General features: G+C 37.3%; 1 protein-coding gene and 1 long non-coding RNA gene across 7 annotated transcripts in view; one reads left to right on the top strand and one right to left on the bottom strand.

Annotated features, from left to right (window-relative positions):
- Positions 1 to 22,942, top strand: part of UVRAG (UV radiation resistance associated) — a 316,651-nt gene that overhangs the window by 9,607 nt on the left and 284,102 nt on the right. For 4 of the 6 annotated variants that reach the window (XM_082477829.1, XM_082477827.1, XM_082477828.1 and 1 more), the window contains one exon: positions 16,824 to 16,941. In XM_082477829.1, the coding sequence (XP_082333955.1) occupies positions 16,824 to 16,941 (118 nt within the window). Of the gene's footprint in view, positions 1 to 16,823; positions 16,942 to 18,381; positions 18,472 to 22,942 lie in introns of all 6 variants that reach the window. The other 2 variants (XM_082477826.1, XM_082477825.1) reach the window with 1 other exon arrangement.
- LOC309668272 lies at positions 135 to 16,815 on the bottom strand. Its single transcript, XR_014268178.1, has 2 exons — positions 13,162 to 16,815; positions 135 to 11,484 (listed from the first exon to the last, which is right to left on the bottom strand). It is a non-coding gene; the product is annotated as an uncharacterized lncRNA (long non-coding RNA).

Here is a 22,942-nt window from a genome sequence, read left to right as displayed (position 1 = left end):
ATTTTATCAAAAATAAAAACAAAGTAAGTTGGTACTTAGAAGTAAACATAAAATCTGTTAAAAAATGGAAAAATTTAATTAATTGGTATTAAATTTCTGATGTGTACCAAATACTGTGTTAGACTCTGGTGTACTTCTTTCTCTAACTTCTCTTATTGTTGGAGTACCAGAATATCTTTGAATACGGTTTTACAATTTCTTAAAAGCAAATAATTATTTCTTTTCTTTTTTTCCCTTTAATATTTATTTATTTATTTGGTTGCACCAGGTCTAAGCTGCGGCACGTGGTGGGCTCCTTAGTTGTGGCATGCGAACTCTTAGTTGAGGCATGCATGTGGGATCTAGTTCCCTGACCAGGGATCAAACCCGGGCCTCCTGCATTGGGAGCGTGGAGTCTTAACCGCTGCACCACTAGGGAAGTCCCTGTCCCTAACATTTTCATTCCTCAAATATTGTGCTCAACTCTGTTCTACACTATCATTTGTATAACAGTTTTTTTTTTTTTTTTTTTTTTTTGCGTTCCTACCATGTATACCACAGTGGTGAAAAATATGTTTTCTAGAACCTGATGCTTGGGTTCAAATCCTGGTTCCACAATTTCCTGGTTGGCAGTCTGGAAGCTACTTAATCTCCCTATGTCTCAGGGAGGCTCAGATCAAATGGGCATAATAGCACCTACCCTGTAGGGTTGTTGAAAGAATTATGTGGGTCATAAATTTGCCTAAAAAGGTGCTTGGTGCGTAGTAACTGCTCAATGCTCACGAAATATTAGCTCTTGCTACTATCATTACTACTACTACTGCTGCAGTTTGTCAGGCTCCGAGGATACAGGATAAATAAGGCACTGTCCTTGCCCTGGAGGGATTTATAATCTAATGGTTAAGGCAACTACGTCAGCAGACCATTTTAGTGTAATATAAGAGATGGTTTGAACTAAATGCTGAAGTGGGAAAGAGAAGGAAAAGCATTCTAGCAGAGGGACCAGCTTGAGCAAAAAGGTAAGTAGGTGTAAAAGCGAATGGCAGATAATTATGTGAGGCTGGAGTTTAAGGATCTTGGAGGAGGATGGTGGAAACAAACGAGCTGGAGAGGTATAGTTTGGGATTAGATTATGGAGGGCCATGTGTGCCATGCTTTGGAATTTGGACATTATCCTGGAGGTAGAGGGGAGGACTGTCTTTTTTTTTTTTAGTAGACTTTATTTTTTAGAGCAATTTTAAGTTCATAGCAAAATTGAGCAGAAGGTACAGAGATTTTCCAAGTACTTTCTGCCCCTGTACGTACATAGCTTCCCCCATTAGCAGCATCCCACACCACAGTCACATGTTTGTTACAGTTGATGAACTACATTGACACATCATCATCAGCCAAAGTTCATAGTTTACATTAGGGTTTACTCTTGGTGTTATACATTCTGTGGTTTTGAACATATGTATAATGACATGTGTTCACCAATATAGTATCACGCAGAGTAGTGTCACTGCCCTAAAAATCCCTTGTGCTACACCTACACCCTGTGCTACATCTACAACTCCCTCCCCACTAGCCATGAATGAAAATTGTTCCACATCCTTGTTAGCATTTGGTGTGGTCAGTATTCTGGATTTTGGCTATTTTAATAGGTATGTAGTGGTATCTTGTTGTTTTAGTTTGCATTTCCCTAATGAAAAATGATGTGGAACATCTTTTCATATGCTTATTCGCTGTCTGTATATCTTACTTGGTGAGGTGTCTGTTAAGGTCTTTGACCCATTTTTCAATCAGGTGGTTTTGTTTTTTTATTGTTGAGTTAAAAGTTCTTTGTATATTTTGGGTAACAGTCCTTTGTCAGATGTGTTTTTTGCATATATTTTCCCCCATGGCTTGTTTTCTCATTCTCTTGACATTGTCTTTCAGAGAGCAGAAGTTTTAGATTTTAATGAAGTCTAGTTTATCAATTATTTCTTTCATGGAGAGTGTGTTTGCTGTTGTATCTAAAAAGTAGTTGCCGTTCCCAAGGTCACCTAGATTTCTTCTATGAATTTTATAGTTTCGCATTTTTACATTTAGGTCTGTGGTCCATTTTGAGTTGGTTTTTGTGAAAGGGGTAAGGTTTATGTCTAGATTCTTTTTTTGTGTGTGGAGGTCCAGTTGTTCCAGCACCATCTGTTGAAAGACTATCTTTACTCTACACCTACACCTTGCGCTACATCTACAACTTCCTCCCCACGAGGCATGAATGAAAATTGCTCCACATCCTTGTTAGCATTTGGTGTTGTCAGTATTCTGGACTTTGGATATTTTAATAGGTGTGTAGTATTGCCTTTGCTCCTTTGTCAAAGATCAGTTGACTATACTTATGTGGTATAAGTTTCTGAGCTCTCTATTCTGTTCCTTTGATTTACTTGTTTATTCAGTTTGTCAATATCCACAAAATAGCTTGCTGGAATTTTGATAGGGATTGCACTGAATCTATAGATCAAGTTGGAAAGAATTGACATCTTAACAATATTGCGTTTTCCTATCCATGAGTATGGATTTTCTCCATTTATTTAGTTCTTCTTTGATATCTTTCATTAGAGTTGTATAGTTTTCCTCATGTAGATCTTGTTCATATTTATACCTAAGTATTTCATTTTGGAGGAGTATAATGTAAACGATATTGTGTTTTTAAATGCAAATTCCCTTTGTTCATTGCTGGTATATAGGAAAGCAATTGGCTTTTGTAAATTTACCTTGTACCCTGCAACCTTGCGATAATTGCTTAGTTCCAGGAGTTTGTGGTTGATTTTCTCAGATTTTCTACATAGATGATCATGTCATCTGTTGAACAAAGACAGTTTTATTTCTTCCTTCTCAATCTCTATACCTTTTGTACCTTTTCTTGTCTTATTGCTAGTACAAGCTAGTACTTGTTTTTCTTTTCTTTTTTAAACTTTTTGTTTAGAAAGAATTACAAGCTTATTGAAAAATTGCAAAAATAAAACTTGTACAAGAATACCTTTATACCCTTTACCCAGAGTCATCTATTGTTAACATTCCATTTGCCTTGTCATTTGCAAGCTATCTCTTCCTAGGTCTATACAGATATAGATAAGTTTTTTTGTGTGTGTGAATCATTTGAAGTTAAGTTACATACATCCTGACCTTTTATCCTTAAATACTTGAGTATGTATTTCCTAGAAGAGGTATGTTCTCTTTTATATCTGCAGTATAGTTATCAGTTTCAGTAAATTAACATTGATATAATGCTTTTATCTAATCTGTGGTTCATAATCTGTCAGTTGATCCCATAATGTCCTTTATAGAACATTTCTTTCTCCAGTTCATGATCCATTCTAGAGTCAGGTATTGCATTTAGTGGTTTTATCTCTTCTTTAAGGTAGAACATTTCTGCAGCTTTTCTTTGTCTCTTTTTTTAAGGTCAGTGTCATTATACAGATAGACCCCTTCCTCCCTTTTTAAAATAGACTATTCTTCATTTTCTGTTTACCTGATGTTTCCTCATGATTAGATTCAGATTATGCATTCTCTCAATTGGAATTTCTTTTTCTTTTTTTTCTTTTTTATGGCCATGCCGCATGGCACGTGGGATCTTAGTTCCCCAACCAGGGGTTGAACGCGCACCACCTGCATTGGAAGCTTGGAGTCTTAACCACCGGACCACCAGGGAAGTCCCTTCAATTGGAATTTCATGTGTGGTGATGCGTCCTTCATAGGGTATCACTTCTGGAGACAAATGATGTCCATTTGTCCCTTACTGGCGATGTTTATTTTGGTCACTCGGTCAATATGTTATCTGATTTCTCAACTATATAATTCTGTATGTGTGTGTCTGCCCTTGAAACTAACTAATAAACAGTCTGTAGGGAGACACTTTGAGATCATGCATATATCCTGCTTCCCCCCCCACCCCCCCGCCCCAGATTTATCATCCATTGATGATTTTTTAAAAAAATTAATTTATTTGGCTGCGCCGGATCTTAGTTGCGGCACACGGGATATTTAGTTGCGGCATACGAACACTTAGTTGCGGCGTGTGGGATCTAGTTCCCCAGCCAGGGATGAACCTGGGCCCCTGCATTGGGAGTGTGGAGTCTGAGCCACTGGACCACGAGGGAAGTCCCCATTGATGACTTTTGTCTGAGGTAATCTTGGCTATCATTGTGGTAAAATTATGATTTACGAGCTCTTAACACTCCCTCCACATTTACCAGTCTGCCCTTGGCATTGTATTGTGAGAGTAGGACAGTTTTGAGGAGAGACTGGCAGTGAGAAGAGTCATTGAGAAGGCGGTAGGGAGAAGGCTGCTGATGAAGTTTCTAAATAAGGGGAGACTGAGGCCTAAGCTGTGAGGCAGTGTGAGATATTCATTCATTCATCATTCCTTTATTCCTTCAGCAAACATTTATTGAATATCCGTGTGGCTGCGCTTGGGATAAATAGATGGTTTTGGTTCTTAAGGAGTTTATAGTCACAGGAGGCTACAGAAAGGCCAAGAGTTGTGACAAAATAGAAGTGCTATTAAGAGGTATATATAAAATATAACTTTAATGTGTATGTTAAATATAACATACACATAAGGCTACTGTCTTATGGCACTGTGAAATATCTAATCTTGTCCGTGGTTTACTCATTGGTTCATCCATCAAACACTTACTGAGTATCTACTTTGTGTCAGGTGCTAAGTGCTATGGGTAAAAAGAGGAATGAAACTTGGTTTCTTTATTTAAGGCTCACCCCTCTTTTGGGGGTACACAGCCATATAAACATAGTTGATAAAGCATGATTGTGAGCATGATTGTGGTAAGTGCTGTGATGGTGGCATGTATATAGCATAGTCATGGCACAGAGGGGAGAAATTATCATCTTGGTTTAGGGTAGTGGATGGGGCAGTGTGGTCAGGAAGGATGTCTCAAAAGTGGAGATTCTGAGTTGGGTCATGAGGAATGATTTGACATTTGTCTGCTTAATTGTAGATACTCATTTTAGTCCAACTCTGTGATTACCATTTGCTGTCATATTTTCCTCCAGTCAAGATTCATGGCTCGTTTTCACACACTACTAGAAATATCCTTTAAAAATTATTCATGAATGAACTTGCCACTCTTACCCTTTTATCTTTTGTCATGCTGCCTTGTGTTTTTAGTAGCTAATGTCTTTAAAACCATTCTCGTAGTATTTTTAGCTACAGTACTTAGAACCATCTCCCCCACTTAACAGGTGAGAGAATCAAGGCCCAGAAAAGAACAATGAAGAGCTAGAGTTCATACGCAGCTATTTTGGTTCTAAATTTGGAGCTTTTCCCACTATCTTAGTCTGTTTGCTTCTTGGATTTAAAGCACAATTTGCTTCACCTTTGTCTCTACCTTCACAAACCTGTATAGCTCGGGTTAGGTGGATAGATTTTGAACCTACAGGTAAACTGACCACTAAAAGCTGAGGCAACCTGTAGGGTAATAATTGTTACATTATTGAACTACCTTATGCACTAGCACTGTGTCTAAATGCTTTGCAGTTCTTCCCTTTAGTCTTCATTCATTGCAACTCTATGAGGTAGAAGCTGTTATTAGCTCCATTTTACAGATGAGGTGTCTGAAGGTTAGAGAGATTAGTTACATACCCAAGGGAAATAGCAGAGCTGGGACTCAGACCTAAGTTGGCTAAGTTTATACCACAACACAAAACCAGTGTTTGGTATAATTGGAATAAATAGCTCACAGTCTGATTTTGATCTGAAGCACATGCCCTTTGTTTTTTCTCAGGTTGATTTAACTGAACTCAGTTAGTATCTGGGAGCCTCTGGAACTGTTTACCCTAGTGCTGCAGTGTGCTGGCTGTTGCACGGGAGTTAGTCCTCAGGTCACGAGTGGCTTAATCTGCCTCTTCATCTATTTCTTTCGTGGCTGAGCATCTATAAAAGTCCCATATTATTGGCTCTTAAAAAAGTCAAAACTTCTTGGTGCAGATGTGGAAATGCGGCAGAGACCAGGGCTCTTAATTTTATTGAATTTATGTAGGAGAGGTAGTCAGAGGTATTTAGTCTTCCGTTTCGTTGTGTAGTTCCTGGCACATCATGGGTACTCCAGAAATGTTGAAATACTTTGGTTTGTTAGGGTACAATGTGTAGGAGAGAATTATGAAGACATGAGGATGTTTGTGAATGTTGCGAGCTTATTGAGACAGATTGGGATTGAAGATGGTACTGGAAAGTAGATTTAGGGCCTTTGGATTTATTTAGTAAAGCTTGATTATAGTGGGAGGACCTTATTAGATAAAGGCAACCTGGGTTAGTTCTGGGGCAAAGAGAAGGGGGTAATGGGAAAGAAATAATGGAAATGAAGACACGAAGATTCTAATTTTGCTAATCTTGGTAGGTTTTAAAAATAGAGTCTCCCTGAAATCAGTATGTTAACATTTAATGCATAATGGGGAATATCCTGGCGGTCCAGTGGTTAGGACTCTGCGCTTCCACTGCAGGGGGCATGGATTCAGTCCTTGGTTGGGGAACTGAGATCCAGCAATGCCATGCGGCTTAGGGGCCCCCCCATCCCCACCCCCGCGCGCCGCCAAATGCATAATGGCTTGTACTTGTTTAAGGAATTGTATAGAGATTACTATTTGTGAGCTCTTGTTTGCAGAAGAGGAAGCTGATATGTGTATAAGAGAAGAAAGCTGGTTTTTACAGTATAAACAACAATAGCTTTAGGGAAATGAATGAAGAGTGTGGAAAAGAAGAAACACATGCCAGAGATAACTGTGAAGAAAGAATTGATGGGCTGGGTGGCTGATTAGAAATGGGAGTAGGGGCATGGGACATCTGCCAGGCAAAGATGTCTCAAAGGTTTTGAAACAGGGTATCTGGGAAGCAAATACATGGTGCACATGCACACATGTACACATAGCCTAGGAGGTCAGGCCTGGGTGCAAACCTTGATTTTGCTACTTACTAACAGTGTAAACATGGGTAGGTCCATTTACTTAGGACCTCAATTTTATTATCTAAAAAATGAGTAAAATGGCTTAGCCTAGTGCTTATTAAACTCAAAATGTAAATACAGATTACCTGGGGATCTTGTTAAAATGTAGATTCTGATTGAGTAAGGTCTGTAGTGGGACCTGAGAATCTGCATTTCCAACAGGTTCCCAGGTGATACTGAGTAGCAAAGGCTTAGATGACTTTCAAGATCCCTTTCAGTTCTGTAATTCTATAATTCTATTTATTGAATGTTTGTCCTTTGGAGATCTGTTATACTCTTGTGACTATTACCTCTATTTAGATAGATGAATTCTAAATCTGTCTCTTTACTTCAGATTAGAAATGCCTAAACCAATTCGTCATTTTACACTAACCACATCCCTTTCTTGACATCTCTATTTCTGTTAATACTTTATATTTGTAAAATGCTTTACAGTTTTTCAGAGAGCTTTTATATCCATTATTTCATTTGATTCTTAAAATAACCCACAGAGGTAAGCATGCAGGAAATATCTCTGTTTTATGGAAAGGAAAACAGTCTCAGAGAGACTAAGTGGTTTGCCCACTAGTGAGTGGTTAGAACCACCCTTGAGTTCAGGATTATTGACTCTCTTACCGCTATGTCACACTGCTTCTGGTAATGACTATCACAGATACCTGGGCTTAAGGGTTGGTTGCCATCTCTGTTTTTTTAAAGATGTAAATTTAGTTTTATTTTAAAAGATAGGTAATATATTCATATGGATCGCAATTCAAAGGTATGTAAGAGGATACAGTGAAGAGTCTCCATAACACTCTGTGCCCCAAATACCCATTTTCCCTTCCCTTGGCCAACCAGTGTTATCAATTATATTTTATGCATCTCCCATCATTACATAATTATATTCTTTTTCCCTATGAAACATAAATGATAATTTGTTAAGCACAGTGTATACACTGTTTTGTACTGTTTTTAAAAAACTAATAGTATATCTTATAGATTGTTCCATATCAGTGCTCAGAAAGCTGCCACATGATTTATTCTTTATAGCCCCATACTATTCCACTGTAGGATATACATTCTGTAATTTAGCAATCCCCTGTTGATGAACATTTAACTTATTTCCAGTTTTTGCTACTGTTGTATTCCATACATCATATTGTATATCTGCAAGTGTATTTTTAACACAAATGCAGAAGTGGAATTTCTGGGTCAAAGAATCTATGCATTTGTAATTGTGGTAGGTATTGCCAGATTGCCATCTTAGAGGTTTTACCAATTATACTTTTTTCAGGGACGTGTCTGTTTTGCCACTGCCTGCCTCTGAATATGTTATCAGACTTTGTGATCTGTGCCAATTTTAGTGTAGTTTTAAGTTGCATTTCTCTTATGAGTGAGGTTGAGAATCTTTTTTTGTTTAAGTGCTATTTGTATTTTCTGTGAATTAATCTGTTAATATTCTTTGTCGGTTTTTCTGTTGGGTTGTTGGACTTTTTGTTCTATGAACTCTTTATTTTATTTTTGGCTGTGCCTCACGGCTTGCGGGATCTTAGTTCCCTGACCAGGGATTGAACCCGGGCTCCTGGCAGTGAAAGCGCCGAGTCCTAACCACAGACCACCAGGGAATTCCGATATGAACTCTTTATGTTTTAGTGAAATTGTCTTTGTTATATGAATTAAAATCTTTTTGTTTGGTTTTTTTCCTTTGATTTTGCATATGCTAGTTTTTGTCATGCATAATTTAAAAACATTTTATGTAGTAAATTTTATTGATTTTTTTTATCTTTCTTTTTATAGCTTCGGAGTTTTATGTCATTCTTAGACCTTTGAGGTTATAAAATAATTCTTCATGGTTTCTTTTGATACTTTTATGCTTTAATTGTTTACATTTGAATATTTTTAAACCATCTGGGATTTGATGTAAGGTATAGGGTATGTTTCTTGTATATATACATATTTCTTTTCTTTCCTTCCCTTTCCCTTTCCTGATGGCTACTCTATTGCCCTAACACCTTTATTGATTAGTTCTTATATCTCTAGAGGTCCTTTAACTCCTTTATTTCTTTTATCAATCTTCTCTTTGTCCTCAACCATATCCGTTATCTGGTTAGTCTCCCCATTAAGCCCATTTTTGTCTTTGTGCTCCTATAGAGTCTTATCCTTTCTTTCTGGTCTTACTGATAATACTTTAAAACTTTTTATTATGGAAATTTCAGTGAATGAAGAAATATAATGTATATTTTATATATAAATGTGTGTTGAAATGCATACATACAGGGTGGGATGTAATAAACTCCCAGGTACCTATTACCAGTTATTGGTAATAACTATCAATAACTCTCACCTCATGGTAGATCTTGTTTTATCTATATACCTAACTAACAATACTTGTCCTCCCTCCCTCACCCCAATTATTTTGAAGCAAATTACAGGCACGATACTACTCTAAACACTTGGACCACTGAAGCTGTCTTCTGTCTTCCGGTTTTTATCCTCCAGGTCATCCTGTGTAATTCTGTGTCTTTCTTCTGTCTTACATTTCTAAAATAACAGTTTTTTAATTAAATGGTCTTTGAAAGTATATGTTGGATACTTTTACCTCAAACTGGCTGTTTCCTGTGCCCAAACTCCGGTTCTTTAGAAAGATTACATACTCTGAAACTAGGGAATGCCATGTTTGTATCCCCACAGTTCCTAGCATAGTCTGTAAAGGAAATAACAGCAAGTAAAATAGAAGAAAGGGGAATGAGAGAGGGAGGATGAGAGAGACATACATGGAGAACAATACTGGATCTGTCACTACAAAGGCCTATTTCTTAGAGCAACACTACCCAGAGGAAACATGGGAGAAAAAGGGCAAGTTTGGACTTCCCACCAAGATGGGGGTGAATAGGGTAGAGATTAAAAAAAACAAAAAAACCCAGAGCCAAAATGTATAAGAAATGTAGGAAGTTCAGAGACATAGATAATTTTGTCTTTTCTTGTGGAGAAGCCTGTTAGTGCATAGTAAATGACTGAAGTAAATTCTAGGACTTATTTGAACTTGAGTGAGAGGAGAGTTAATGTCAAAATAAGCGCTTTGGTTCCAAGGTTGTGTAATTTGTGTCAGAGAAAGTTCTCAGTTAGGAACAGGAGCTATAAAGTTTTTATGAGAGATCAGAGTTGGTGGTTTGTTTGTTTAAATCTGTAACATTGGGTGTTGGCACCATCTGCTTTCTCTCCAGCAGCATCGAGCGCTAGTTTTAAAGCATTTCTGTGTTCTTCAAAAGTTTTCACAGTGAGTCTTTCAGCTGGGATCAAGAGATTAGAAAAAATAGTTAGGTGATTGAGACTGCTATAATATAGAAGGGGCTTTTGTATTTTTAAAAAAGACTGACCTAATTTATCAAGCTTAAATTCTTGATTTGGTAATTCAACATTTTTACCTTCCATGGAAATGTGGAAAACTAATTTTCTCCCAGGTTTGCTTTTGTTGTCCCTCAAAAAAGTGTACCAAAGTAGCAGTAATCTGACTTAACCTGGGCCTTAATTCTTCCATGCCAGTTAGCCTGGCCCCAGGCTGAGAATAAATGCCTGACCTGAAAAAGAAATGAACTGGGAATAGGAAAGGGGAACGGTATTCAGAACAAGTTTGACTACATTTCCAAATCAAGTGCTACTTTAAAACTTCTCATAACTCAGTGATTATCTACATTAGGGGTCAGCAAACTGTGGCCACCGGTCACTGGTTTTTTGTAACAACTGATGAAATGAGAAAGGTTTTGACATCGTCAAAGGATTACAGACAAACAAAAACCCAAAGAATTTGCGGAGACAGGATGCACCCTGAAAGTCTTGAAATATTTACTTTCTTTTCCTTTTAGAACAAGTTGACCAACCCACGATCTACATCATTCAGGGTATATAGTAGTATTTATTTATGTGGACATTTAAAATTTCTTGTTCTTTTGTTTGTGTTTCATATTAGCACTTTGTTTTTGTAAGGGTTATGCAATTTTCCATTGTGTGACTATACCACAGTTTGAGTGGTTATTCAGTTTTTGCTTTTATAGCCCGTATTTGCATTTGGGCTATAAATCACATTTTTGTGATTTGTGGAATTTCTTGGTCAAATATTATGTGCAGTTTAAAATTTGGTAATTGTTGCTAAATCACTGTCCGTCCAAAATGGACCATTCTGTATTTTCCCCAACATTGTTTTTCTTACTAGCATCAGCCCTGACAGAGACTAAAATGGTTTGGTTAATCATATAGAGCTCTTTGTTTTCTATTGCTGAGTAACAAACAAAAAATTTAGTGGCTTAAAACATCATCATTTATTTTGCTCATGAATATGCAGTTTGGTTCGGGCTTGGTGGGAACAACTTGTCTGTGCTTTACTTGATGTCATTTCTGGCGTCTCAAAGGCTGGGTACTGAAATGGTCACTTGCGTGTCTGGTTATAGCTGGGATCTCTCAGCTGGGGCTGAGAACACCTGCAAAGTCTTTTCCACTTGGCTGCTTGGCATCCTCACAGTGGGGTGACTGGATTCTGAGGAAGAGCATCCTGTAAAGAGGACCAGGTGATTTTACGATTTAGCTTCAGAAGTCACATGGCATTATTTCTGCCATAGTCACAGGCCTGCCCTCATTTAAGGGAGAGGGAACATAGACGCCACTTGGTCAAGGAGGAGTGGCAGCATCACATTGTAAGAGAGCACGTGGGATGCGATGTATTGGTGCGGCCATTCTTTGGAAACTACAGTCTCCACAAGCTGGAATATTTGTTTTGGTGTGCATATCTTTATGAGTGGGATTATACGTCTTTTCATATGGTTATTGACCATTTCCATTTCTTTTTCGGTGGCTGCCTTTTTGTATCCTTTGCCCCCTTTTCTGTTGGACTATAGCTTATTGATTATATTATTGATTTGTAATAGCTCTTGTAGACTAAGCAAATTAGACTCAAAATTTGTTTAGAAGATACATCACCGTGGTCTTGGGAGTCATAAAATGTGTGTGGGATGATAGTTTGGTGACGGTGGGGATTTGTGGAGTCATTATATTTAAGAAACGCAGTTACTCTTGTTTTTTAAGCAAGGGGTACGGGGAAGGAGGTTGCACGATAGCCATTTCTTCCTCCTTCTGTTGGCCATCAGCCTCCCTGAGTCACTCTCCAGCAGTGACGAGGAACAAGATCAAGGACACCACATTTCTCTTTGGTCATTATTATACCTCAGAAACCAGAAAGTTTTAGATACCAGCCAGGGAAAGGTAATATTTGGGAGGAACATTGAACACCGATGGCGCACCTTACTACTGAAAATTGCTTTGGTTTTCTTTTAGTTCTGGGGTGTGTTTTGACTTGCTGTCCAAGGTTAAGGTTAAAAATTATATCAACAAAAATGGATTGACCCACCAGAAATTACCATTTTCTAAAATATGGAGATGTTTAACAAAATAAAACATTTCTTTGTACCTTGCCTCTAAATTAGAATGTTCTCTTCATCTACTAACCTGTTAATGGGATAAATTCTTTTTTTTAAAATTAATTAATTAATTTTAAAAATTTATTTTATTTTTGACTGCGTTGGGTCTTCCTTGCTGCACGTGGGCTTTCTCTAGTTGCGGCGAGCAGGGGCTACTCTTTGTTGTGGTGTGTGGGCTTCTTATTGAGGTGGCTTCTCTTGTGGAGCATGGTCTCTAGGCGCTTGGGCTTCAGTAGTTGCAGAGCTTGGGCTCAATAGTTGTGGCTCGCGGACTCTAGAGTGCAGGCTCAGTAGTTGTGGTGCATGGGCTTAGTTGCTCTGCAGCATGTGGGATCTTCCCAGATCAGGGATCGAACCCGTGTCCCCTGCATTGGCAGGCGGATTCTTAACCACTGCGCCACCAGGGAAGCCTCGGGATAAATTATTGATAAACAGTTACAACGTAAGTCTTCTCTCTAGTTGTAATCTTTGATAGTTTTGTAGGGACTGGATATGTCAATATACAGTAGTTCTCATTTTAGGTATGGTTTGATCCAGAGACAACTTCTGTTGCCAGAACTTTTTTACTTTTATTTTTTTAATTGAAGTATAGTTGATTTACAATATTAATTTCAGGTGTACAGCATAGTGATTCAGTATTTTTACAGATTACACTGCATTAATAGCTATAATGGCTATAATTCCCTGTGCTCTACACTATATCCTTGTTGCTTATCTATTTTATGCATGGTAGTTTGTATCTCTTAATCCCTTACCTCTGTCTTGCTCCACATCTCTGGACTCTGCTGTCTAACTTGCTGTTTTCATTTCACTGTGGTGGAAAGATGACTGCCAGCATCTCTAGTCCCATGCCCTTTCCAGGTTCTGGGCCAGTAGGGGGAAAAAGAACCTCTCAACAATTTAATTTCTGGGTTTTCTAGGCTCCTAATCATGTGTTATGGTCAGGGGGATGGAATGTGCTGATCGGCCTGATCTGAGTCACGTGAGCCTCCTTGGAGTTGGAGGTGGAGTTAATTCTACAGGAAGTATTATATAGATTGATAGCAGAGGAGAGTGGTTCTACAAAGGACTATCTGAGTGTTTTTTTGTTTGCTTTGTTTTTGTTTTGTTTTTTGTTTCTTAAACCAAATAGGTGCTGGGCAGGACAAAACAAAACAAAATAAATAAAAACAAAGCAAAAAAATTATTTAATCTACTGTTATGTTTTAAAGCAGTTTTCTAAGAGCATTAGTACTGTTAACAAGAAGAACCAACCATTTTAGATTCTTTAGAGGCACCAGTCTACAATCATACTAATGAGTAACGCTTACTTTTTTACTTAAGCAAATGTTTCAGATCTACAACATATGGCAGTTAAGTCTTGTTTTAGAATTTATACTTGAGAGATTTGTAAAAGAAAAAAGTTAAGGAATTTAGGATCATACTGGTCTTTTACCCACTGCCAACACTGCAGGTAGCAGAGTTGTGCTCTAGCTACATCTATCAATCCTCCAAATCAAAGCTGAGTAAGAAGATTTAATTTTATTTGTTAGTGAACGTTTTTAACCTTTATATAGAATGTTTTATAGTCAGTGTTTCAAAGACATTAAAGCCATGTTAATTCCAACTTAAAATTAAAATCTATTCAGCTTTAGTTTTAGGGAGAGGTGTTTTTAGAGCACAACTTGGATGCCTAAAGCTACTGCTGTAGAAATATACGCAAAGAGCTTTTTATAACTGTGAAAGCTTAGAGCTTTGAGAAAGTATAAGGAGATTGGCTGGTAAAGAACCTGCATGGAATGTTATCTTAAAGAGTAATTCCAAAGTCTGTGTAAATTTTAATTACTCAGTAGTTTTACTTTTCTAAGATAATTGAGCCAGTTTAGATCATAAGACAGATTTGAATTTAACTATCTTTAGATGGGCCATTGAAGAGATAATCTGATATTTAATTTCTGTTTAGACAAGGTCTAAAGCAGTGTATTTATGCTAGATGGTGCCACCAGGCCACGAACTACTGCTAGATTGTATACCCTGGAGCAGTTAAAGGTAGATGAGTGCTGAGGATTTGCTGTAGTCCAGAAACACTGCTAAGATTTGAGCCCCCTTTCAGTTCTGAGGTCCATTCTTAGGTTTGAAGTGCTCTCTATTCTCCCACCATCTCGTGGGTGGGTGTCAGAATCCACTAAGGGTTCCAGGCCACTCAGGTTCATTGCAAGGCCTAGGTCATACCAAGACCTTCTTGACTGGGTTAATTCACTGGACATATATTAATTCAGTCAAAAACCGTTTATTGTGTTCCTGCTATTTGCTAGGTGCTCATCTAGATGCTGGAGATACAACAGTAAATAAAATAAAGTCTCTCCTTTATAGAACTTATAGTCTAGTTGGGGAAGATTGATAAATATCTGGAACTATCCATAATTCCATATTAGGTATAATTATACATTGTTTGGTCAAGTATAGATGTTCTGGGGAACTGAGAACCAGAGAGGATCCTTTAGGTCACCTTGATTTCTTTAATATTTCCTTGGATCATAGGGTAGTATTTTGGGCAAAGGTGGGTGATATAGCCTAAGGCTGGTGGTAATTTTTGGTATTGCTATTATATTTTGGACTAGGTTTAGTTGATTTAAACTTTTTCTTATTTATTTAACTTTATTTTTTGATTATGTAAATCATTCTTATGGTACAGAAGTTAAAACTACATAAACAAGTATCAGGGAAGTCTTGCTTTTATCTCTATTCCCTCCAACCTGTTCTCACCCCCATAGGTAATAATTTTTCTGCGTTTCTGGTTTAACCTCCCAGTGTTTCTTTTTAATTGCATTAAAAAGAAATGTTCAGTTAGAGAATCAGGAAGGAGGAATCTTCTCTCCTTAACTTTGAAGCATAAATGGATTTCCTTAAAGAGAGTAGTATTCTAGATTGAGGGGCTAGCATTAGCAAAAGCATGGAGCTAGGACCATGCATGATCTTTTTCATGGAACCTTAAGCAGTCATGTGTGACTAAGGGGTTGGGTATATGGAAGATCTAGTGGGAAGTAAGGATAGGTTATGGAGAGGTCGGATTGCACAAGGCTTTGAAAGGAATAATGGGAAGTTTGTACTTTATGCTGGAGGCTTTGGGTAATGTTTTCAGGTTTTTGAATAGAGGACCAAGATTGGAATCTTTCGGCAGAATAGATGTGATTGTTGTGTATAGGCAATTAATAGTTCCTGTCAATTAAAAATCTTCACTGAGAAGGTTGATGAAAAACATATAGTAGAAGGAAATAGTTGCTGTAATCCAGGGTGTGAAATGGAAACCTTTGGCAGATTGTAGAAATATAAGTCTTTTAGAGTAAGCCCTAGGAACTTTTTGTAAGTACATTTGGGGCTTTTCGTAGTTTGAGTATTAAACAAATTTATTAGACAATCACCTTCTCTGTCAAAGAATCTTAATCTCTAGATTGGGAGAAAGGATTGGGTTGGTATGTGCATGGAAGGGAAGAACTGAACTTTTCTGGCTGACTGCACATGTAGTTGAAGATGGACTTAGCAAAGTAGGCTTTCAGCCTGAAGGGAGAGCTTTAAGCATATTTTTAAACTGAGCCCATGGTTTCTATTTTTAAGTCTCTGAAGATAATAATCTGACACAGGGAACTAGCTTTTGAGAATGAATCTGTTGTGCTTAGACTTCAGCATTGCCAACTTTTTCTCTTTTTGATATGAGATGATTTGGCTATCCCTTAAGTTATCTTATATTTTTGTTGATTTCTACTGTTGCTTATGGAGCTTTGCCTTTCCAACATTTGTGACTCCAAGTAATTCATGCATCCTAGTTGGAGAAATTGTTGGGAAGGATGCCTGATTAGGAAATAGGGGCTGGTTAACTGCTGGTCAAGTGAGAATTTAAGCTGACAACAGTTGGGTTACTGGCTGGATGGAGTGAACAGTGAGTTATTGCTTTTATTTTTTGGCTTTGGCTTCTTTTCCTGGTTGTAATAGATGATCTGGCGTCAGACTGAGCTAGCAACAGAGGTGTATGTATGTAATAATGGCTGATTTTCTCTTGGTATGAGGTGGACTTTGCATGTCTACCAGCATCCTTCCGAAGGAAAAAAAGCAAATTACTATTATACTTAGTTTATGTTCCAGGAAATACTAACGCTATTCTACAGGTATATAGCATTGATATAACATTTATACTTTTCAAGAATGTTTCATATCTGTTATTTCATGCTCCCAACAACCTTGTAAATGATATAGGGCAGGAATAGTTCCTATTTGACAGAAGAGATGCTGAGGCATAAATAAGAGACTGGGTTAAGGTTGCTGGCTCACCAAATAAACGACTGGGACAACTTACTATATTTTATGTTTGAATTGTAACTTTCAGAAAGCTTTACAGGAGGAAAAAGCTGAATACTCCTCTTTTTTTGTTATTATTTTTCAGCGACGTCTTAGACATCTTCGGAACATTGCTGCCCGGAACATTGTTAATAGGAATGGCCATCAACTCCTTGATACCTACTTCACACTTCACTTGTGTAACACTGAAAAGGTATATAAAGGTAAGGGAATCTGGACTTGCCACCCACAGATCGTTGCATCTCATTTTTATTCTTTTGTAACACAAATGATTCTCAGTGCCTCTTGCTAGTATTGCTTACTAGAAAGCTAAGTTGTCATGCTGTCTGAAAATATTTCATGAGCAGTTGTTACACATATTGAAGAAACATGTCTTTTGGATAGTTCTTTCAGATAACTGACACTTACATTGATAAATTTATCATTCCTTTATGAATGTTAACGTTTAATATCTGTATTCCAGTAGCTGTCATTTAAAACAGGTTATTTGATGGGACTTCCCTGGTGGCGCAGTGGATAAGACTCTGTGTTCCCCATGCAGGGGGCCTGGGTTCGATCCCTGGTCAGGGAACTAGATCCCACATGCATGCCGCAACTAAGAGTTCGCATGCCACAACCAAGGAGCTGGCGAGCCACAACTAAGACCTGGCTCAACCAAAAAATAAATAAATAAATAAATAAATAAATAAAATAACTAAAACTTAAAAAAATTTTTTTTTAATTTATAAGAAAAAAAGGTTATTTGAAGGACTTCCCTGGCAGTCCATTAGTTAAGACTTCACCTTCCAATGCAGGGGGTGTGGGTTCGATCGCTGGTGGGGGAGCTAAGATCCCACATGCTTCGTGGCCAAAAAACCAAAACATAAAATGGAAACAATATTGTACCAAATTCAATAAAGACTTTGTAAATGGTCCACATCAAAAAAATCTTAAAAATAAATAAAATAGGTTATTTGAGTCCAGTATCCAGCACTAATTTGCTTTTCTTTAAAATATAATTGATTCCTTTAGTATTATGGTAAAATTTGGACCTAGTTCATATCTTCTCATATCTGTACTTCTTTGTGTACATGGAGTCATTTTTAGAAGAATGGCATGGTTTCTTTGAATTCAGTTCCACATTGAAATGTGGATTCTTCCATAAGTGATAATTCTAAGAGTACATCAGATACTTGATTCAAAATCACAAGCATCTTTTGAATACATATTGGATGAAAGGCACTTTGATATAATCAGTTGACCTGTGTTGTTGGATGCTGTAAGAGAGGAAGCATGGTATAAGGACAGGAATATTGGATTAGGATTGAAACTACATTGATACTAGTGCTAGCTATTTCAGCTAGTATATAAGTATATACTAGCCGTATACTATATACTAAAATAGCTATATGCTAGCTATGTGTTTTCTGGACAGAGATCATGGCTTTTTTAGCCTCACTTTTCCCATTTGTAAAGTGGAGATAATGAGGTCTTAAGAAGTCAGGCAAGACAGATTTTTATGAGGATCAACTGAGATAAGATGATAACACTTGGTTACATGTGAGTAAAGGTCTATTTATATTAATAAAAGGTGGCATTATTTTAATTTTTTTCTTTTTTTTGGCCGCGCTGCACTGCATGTGGGATCTTAATTCCCCGACCAGGGATCAAACCCGTGCCCCCTGCATTAGAAGCGCGGAGTCTTAACCACTGGATTGCCAGGGAAGTCCCAGATGGCATTATTTTAAAAAGAGGTACTAAGGACTTATTTGAATTCTATCCTGTGGCAAAGATGAAAAATTCAAATGACATTTTATGTTTTTGGTTTTAATTACTTTTAAAAATTGTTATTAAAGCAGTAGTTGTTTAACAACTTTTTTCTTTTTTTAATTTCAGTACCAGTATATGCTAATTTAAAAATTTAATCAGAAATTATATAGAGTAGAACCCCCCCTTCATATACAAATAGCATTAAAGTAATTTCAATGGGTAAAAAAAAAGGACTCTAAATTCCGCCATTTTTACATAGTTTTATTTCATTCTTACTTTTGATTCTAACCATTGCATATTTTTAAAACAATTGTATTAATCTGAACGAGTAACACGAGCTACAATAACAAATACCACAAGTCACTCAGTGACTTGACATAATAAATTTCTTAAACACTAAGTTCAATGTAGGTGGTTTTTTTTCAATAATAATTATAATTATTTATTAAGAAATAAGGAAATTTAGACTTAAATCTAAAGTCTCCCAGTTCTTGAGCAGCAAACGATAGCTAGAAGGCAGGCTTTTCACAAGTATAATCAATTCTTTAATTTATTTGCTTTTCAGTTTTAACTGGAAGGCATAATGTGGTTTGCAGAAATAGACAAGTATTTATTTATTTATTTAGCATTTAAACATATTATCTAATTTATTTATTTATTTTTTAACATCTTTATTGGAGTATAATTGCTTTACAATGTTTTGTTAGTTTCTGCTGTATAACAAAGTGAATCAGCTATGTGTATACATATATCCCCATATCTCCTCCCTCTTGCGTCTCCCTCCCACCCTCCCTATCCCACCCCTCTAGGTGGTCACAAAGCACGGAGCTGATGTCCTGTGCTATGCGCTGCTTCCTACTAGCTATCTGTTTTAATGTAGGTGTTCTTTATCAGACATTGGCTTGGCAGCTGTCCTCTAAGTGGTGACCCAGGCTCCTTCTATTTTGGAATGATGCTTCTGGTATGGCAAGAGCAAGGGATTATTTGAGGGAGATTTTTTTGATGGAAATGGTCCACATGAATTCCACGACATTCCATTAGCTGTATATCAGTTGCGTCATCCTTTTTAGATGAACAGGGGACTGAGAAATGTTGTCTTCCTATGTGTCCAGAAGAAAAATGAAAGTTGGGTCACTATTTGTCCGAAGGGTGTAAGCATTTTTGCAGATCTTAATGCGTTTGGTCTGCTGCTCACTAATTGGTTTTATCACTAGTAATATATGACAGTGCCAGAGTACTTCACATTTTTGATAGGTTTCTATGTAATCAGTTCTTGGTTATTACCTTGGTTAGAACGTCTGTGTCCTTGCTCCAGTGTTATCTCTGATAATAGTTACTAATATTGAACTTGGTACATTTTAGGTATTTGGTAAATGATAGCAATTATTATTGGCATTGTAAAGTTAACGAGCATAATAGTAGTTTCCAAAAAGAGTAGTCATGGGACTGGTTGATGACCATGATGTTGAAAACTTGTCTAAGAGGGGACTTCCCTGGTGGTCCACTGGGTGAGACTCCATTCTCCCAATGCAGGGGGCCCGGGTTTGATCCCTGGTTGGGGAACTAGATCCTGCATGCATGCCGCAATTAGGAAGTCCGCATGCCACAACAAAGATCCTGCATGCCACAACTAAGACCCGGCGCAGCCAAAATAAATAAATAAATAAATAAAAATATAAAAAAAGAAAAAAAAACTTGTCTAAGAGATACAATGAAAGCAAAGTGATTATTTTCTGTTCCTGTTTTTTTTTTTTTTTTTTTTGTCTTCTTCTCCAGCTCTGTTTATATCTTGAGCTTAGAAGTTATTATGGACTGTTTCTCGAAGTTATTTCAATAAAATGATTGTTAACACAATTAGGGAATAGTTGGTTTCAGACCACAGGGAAGTCCCGTGTCTAGTAGTGGTATTGAGTCTGTCACTAACCGGCAAGCCCTTTGGCTAGGGCATTTAGTTCCTCTTGTGTGCCGTTAGCTAATTTATCTCTAAAATGAGAGGACTGATGATTTCTGAGACTTCCTACTGCTCCAAAATGTCATGGTTGAATGAAGTCTATTATGTCTTCTTGTTGGGCCCACATATTATGCTCTATAACTTTCAACTACCATAGGAGGAGCCAGGAAGCTCTTTCCTTAGTAAACCTAATTAATACCACCTTATCTTCTTGGACCTGTGATGATAAACATAAATATTCATTGCATGATCATTATGTGGCCCTTGGTGTAGGATGACCACGACGGAAGGCCTATGGGCTTTTCTTACAAAGCCACCTGTCCCACCTGTCTAGTGGCATCATTTCTCAGTTTCAAAAGAAGATTTTTTTTTAAATTAGAAGAATATCTGAAATGCTGATTTCTAAGTTATTCTTTTATTTCAGCTGAATTCACAGGAGAGCATAAGAAGTTACGTGTGAGTTTTTTTGATTTTTGACATTTTTTTAATGCTCTTAGGAGATGGTCTATTTTTCAGGTAGTTCAAATCGAACACCATTTATTACATTCCCAGGGAACAAAGCCTTGTGTTAATGGATGAGGAGCTAGGTTCTAATCCTGGTTCCCTCTTAAACTTGGAAGTTTTGTAAAATCAAGTTTGCTCTTCAGCCACAGTTATTTTCTCACCCATGAAATGTGAGCGCCTGTCCTTTCCTGGAATACCAACCAGTTATTTTGAATACATCAGAAGACAACCTCTATATAATCCAATTTGATGATCTCATGAATGTCTCATAGTTTTAAATATCACTTATCACCCTAACAACCCACAAATGTATATCTTTAGCTTCAGCCTCCCTCCTGAACTCATGTTCCTGTATTCAGTTGCCTACTCTACATCTCCATTTGGAGTCTAGTAGATACCTTAAACTTGATATATTCAGCACTGAGATTCTGATGTTCCAGCTCTGATCTACCTCCTGTATTCGTCCTTCTATCAGAAAATGACAACTCTATCCTTCTATTTCCTTGGCCAAAAACCTTGGAATCATTCTGGATTGTCCTCTTTTATATTCCACATTCCATCTTTCAGCAAATACTTTTGGTTCTTACTACCAAAATGTATCCATAATCTTTTCCCTTCTTACTACCTCGAAACCACTATCATCTCTTGCCTGAGTTTGTTGAAGTAGACTTCTAACAGGTCTGCCTGCCCACTCACTCTTTCTAGTGTGATCTCAACCGAGATCCTATTAAAATCAAAGTGAGGTCATGTTATTCCTCCCCTCAAAACCCTCTAGTGGCTTCTCATTTCATTCAGAGTAAAAGCTGAAGTTCTTTTGGTTTCCTAGGCCTTTCATGATATGGCCGTCTGTGACCTCCTCCTACTCTTCTAGTTGTCTCTGTTCCCACGCAACTGCCCTTGTTGCTGTTCCTTGAATTCATCAAGTTGACTTCAGTTTAAAGGCCTCTGCACTGGCTGTTTCTTTGGCCTGGGCACTCTTTCCTCCTGATAGCCACATGACTAGCTCCTCTGCCTTCTTTCAGATCTTTAATCCAAATGTTTTCTCAGAGAAACTCTCCTTGATCACTGACTAACCCCTTTTAAAAATTGTGACTATTCTCCTCTCTGTCTTTTGTGCTTTATTTTTCTCCACAATACTCCAGATTGTCTGGCATAACTGTATGTTTAATTATTTGGCTAACGCATGTCCTCTTCACTAGAATGTAAGCTCCACATGGGCAGAAATTTTTAGGTCAGTTTTGTTCACTGCACTATTTCCAGTACTTGAAACAATGCTTGGCACAAAGTAAGCCCCCAAATATTTTGATTGAACTTTTTGGCTAGCTAATGCCATCCATGGTTCAAAATATATATAAAGGTTTATATTAAAATCTTCCTTTCACCTGTCCCATCTCCCTAGTTTTTCACCCCACCGTTGTTTATCTTTACTGAGATTCCTTATGCAAATGCAAGTAAAAATAGTACCAAATTATATATCTATATCTATATATATATATGTCTGTGCCTTGCATTTTTTACTTAATGTAATTTAGATGTTTTTCCATAGTATTTCATAGAGAGCTTCTTTAATTTTCTTTTTTTTCTTTTTAGTTTTGCATTGAACAGATGTACCATAATTTATTTAATTGGCTCCTATTGGTAGGCATTCAGGTTGTTGCAGGCTTTTGCTATACACACAGTACTGCAGTGAACAATTTCATTGGTATACATTATTTTGTATGAGTGCTAGTATAGCTATAGGGTAAATTCCAAAGAGTGGAAGTACAAAGAGAATGTGTACTTAGAGTTCTGGTAGATATTGTAAAACTGCTGTTGTTGACATTCCCACTTGCTATGTATAGGTACCCTTTCTCCCACAGCCTGACCAACAGACTATGCGGTCAGACTTGAAATTTTGCCAATCTGATAGGTGAAAAATAGTTTCATAGTAGAGTTTAAGTTTGTATTTCTTCTATTATGAGTGAGGTTGAGATACTAAAAAAGCATTTATTGAATAAATG

Source organism: Balaenoptera physalus (assembly GCF_965194825.1).
Source record: "Balaenoptera physalus genome assembly, chromosome: 10".
Classification (NCBI taxonomy): Eukaryota; Metazoa; Chordata; class Mammalia; order Artiodactyla; family Balaenopteridae; genus Balaenoptera; species Balaenoptera physalus.
The sequence above is the reverse complement of the archived record's forward strand: the minus strand, read 5'-3'. Positions and strand labels throughout refer to the sequence as shown.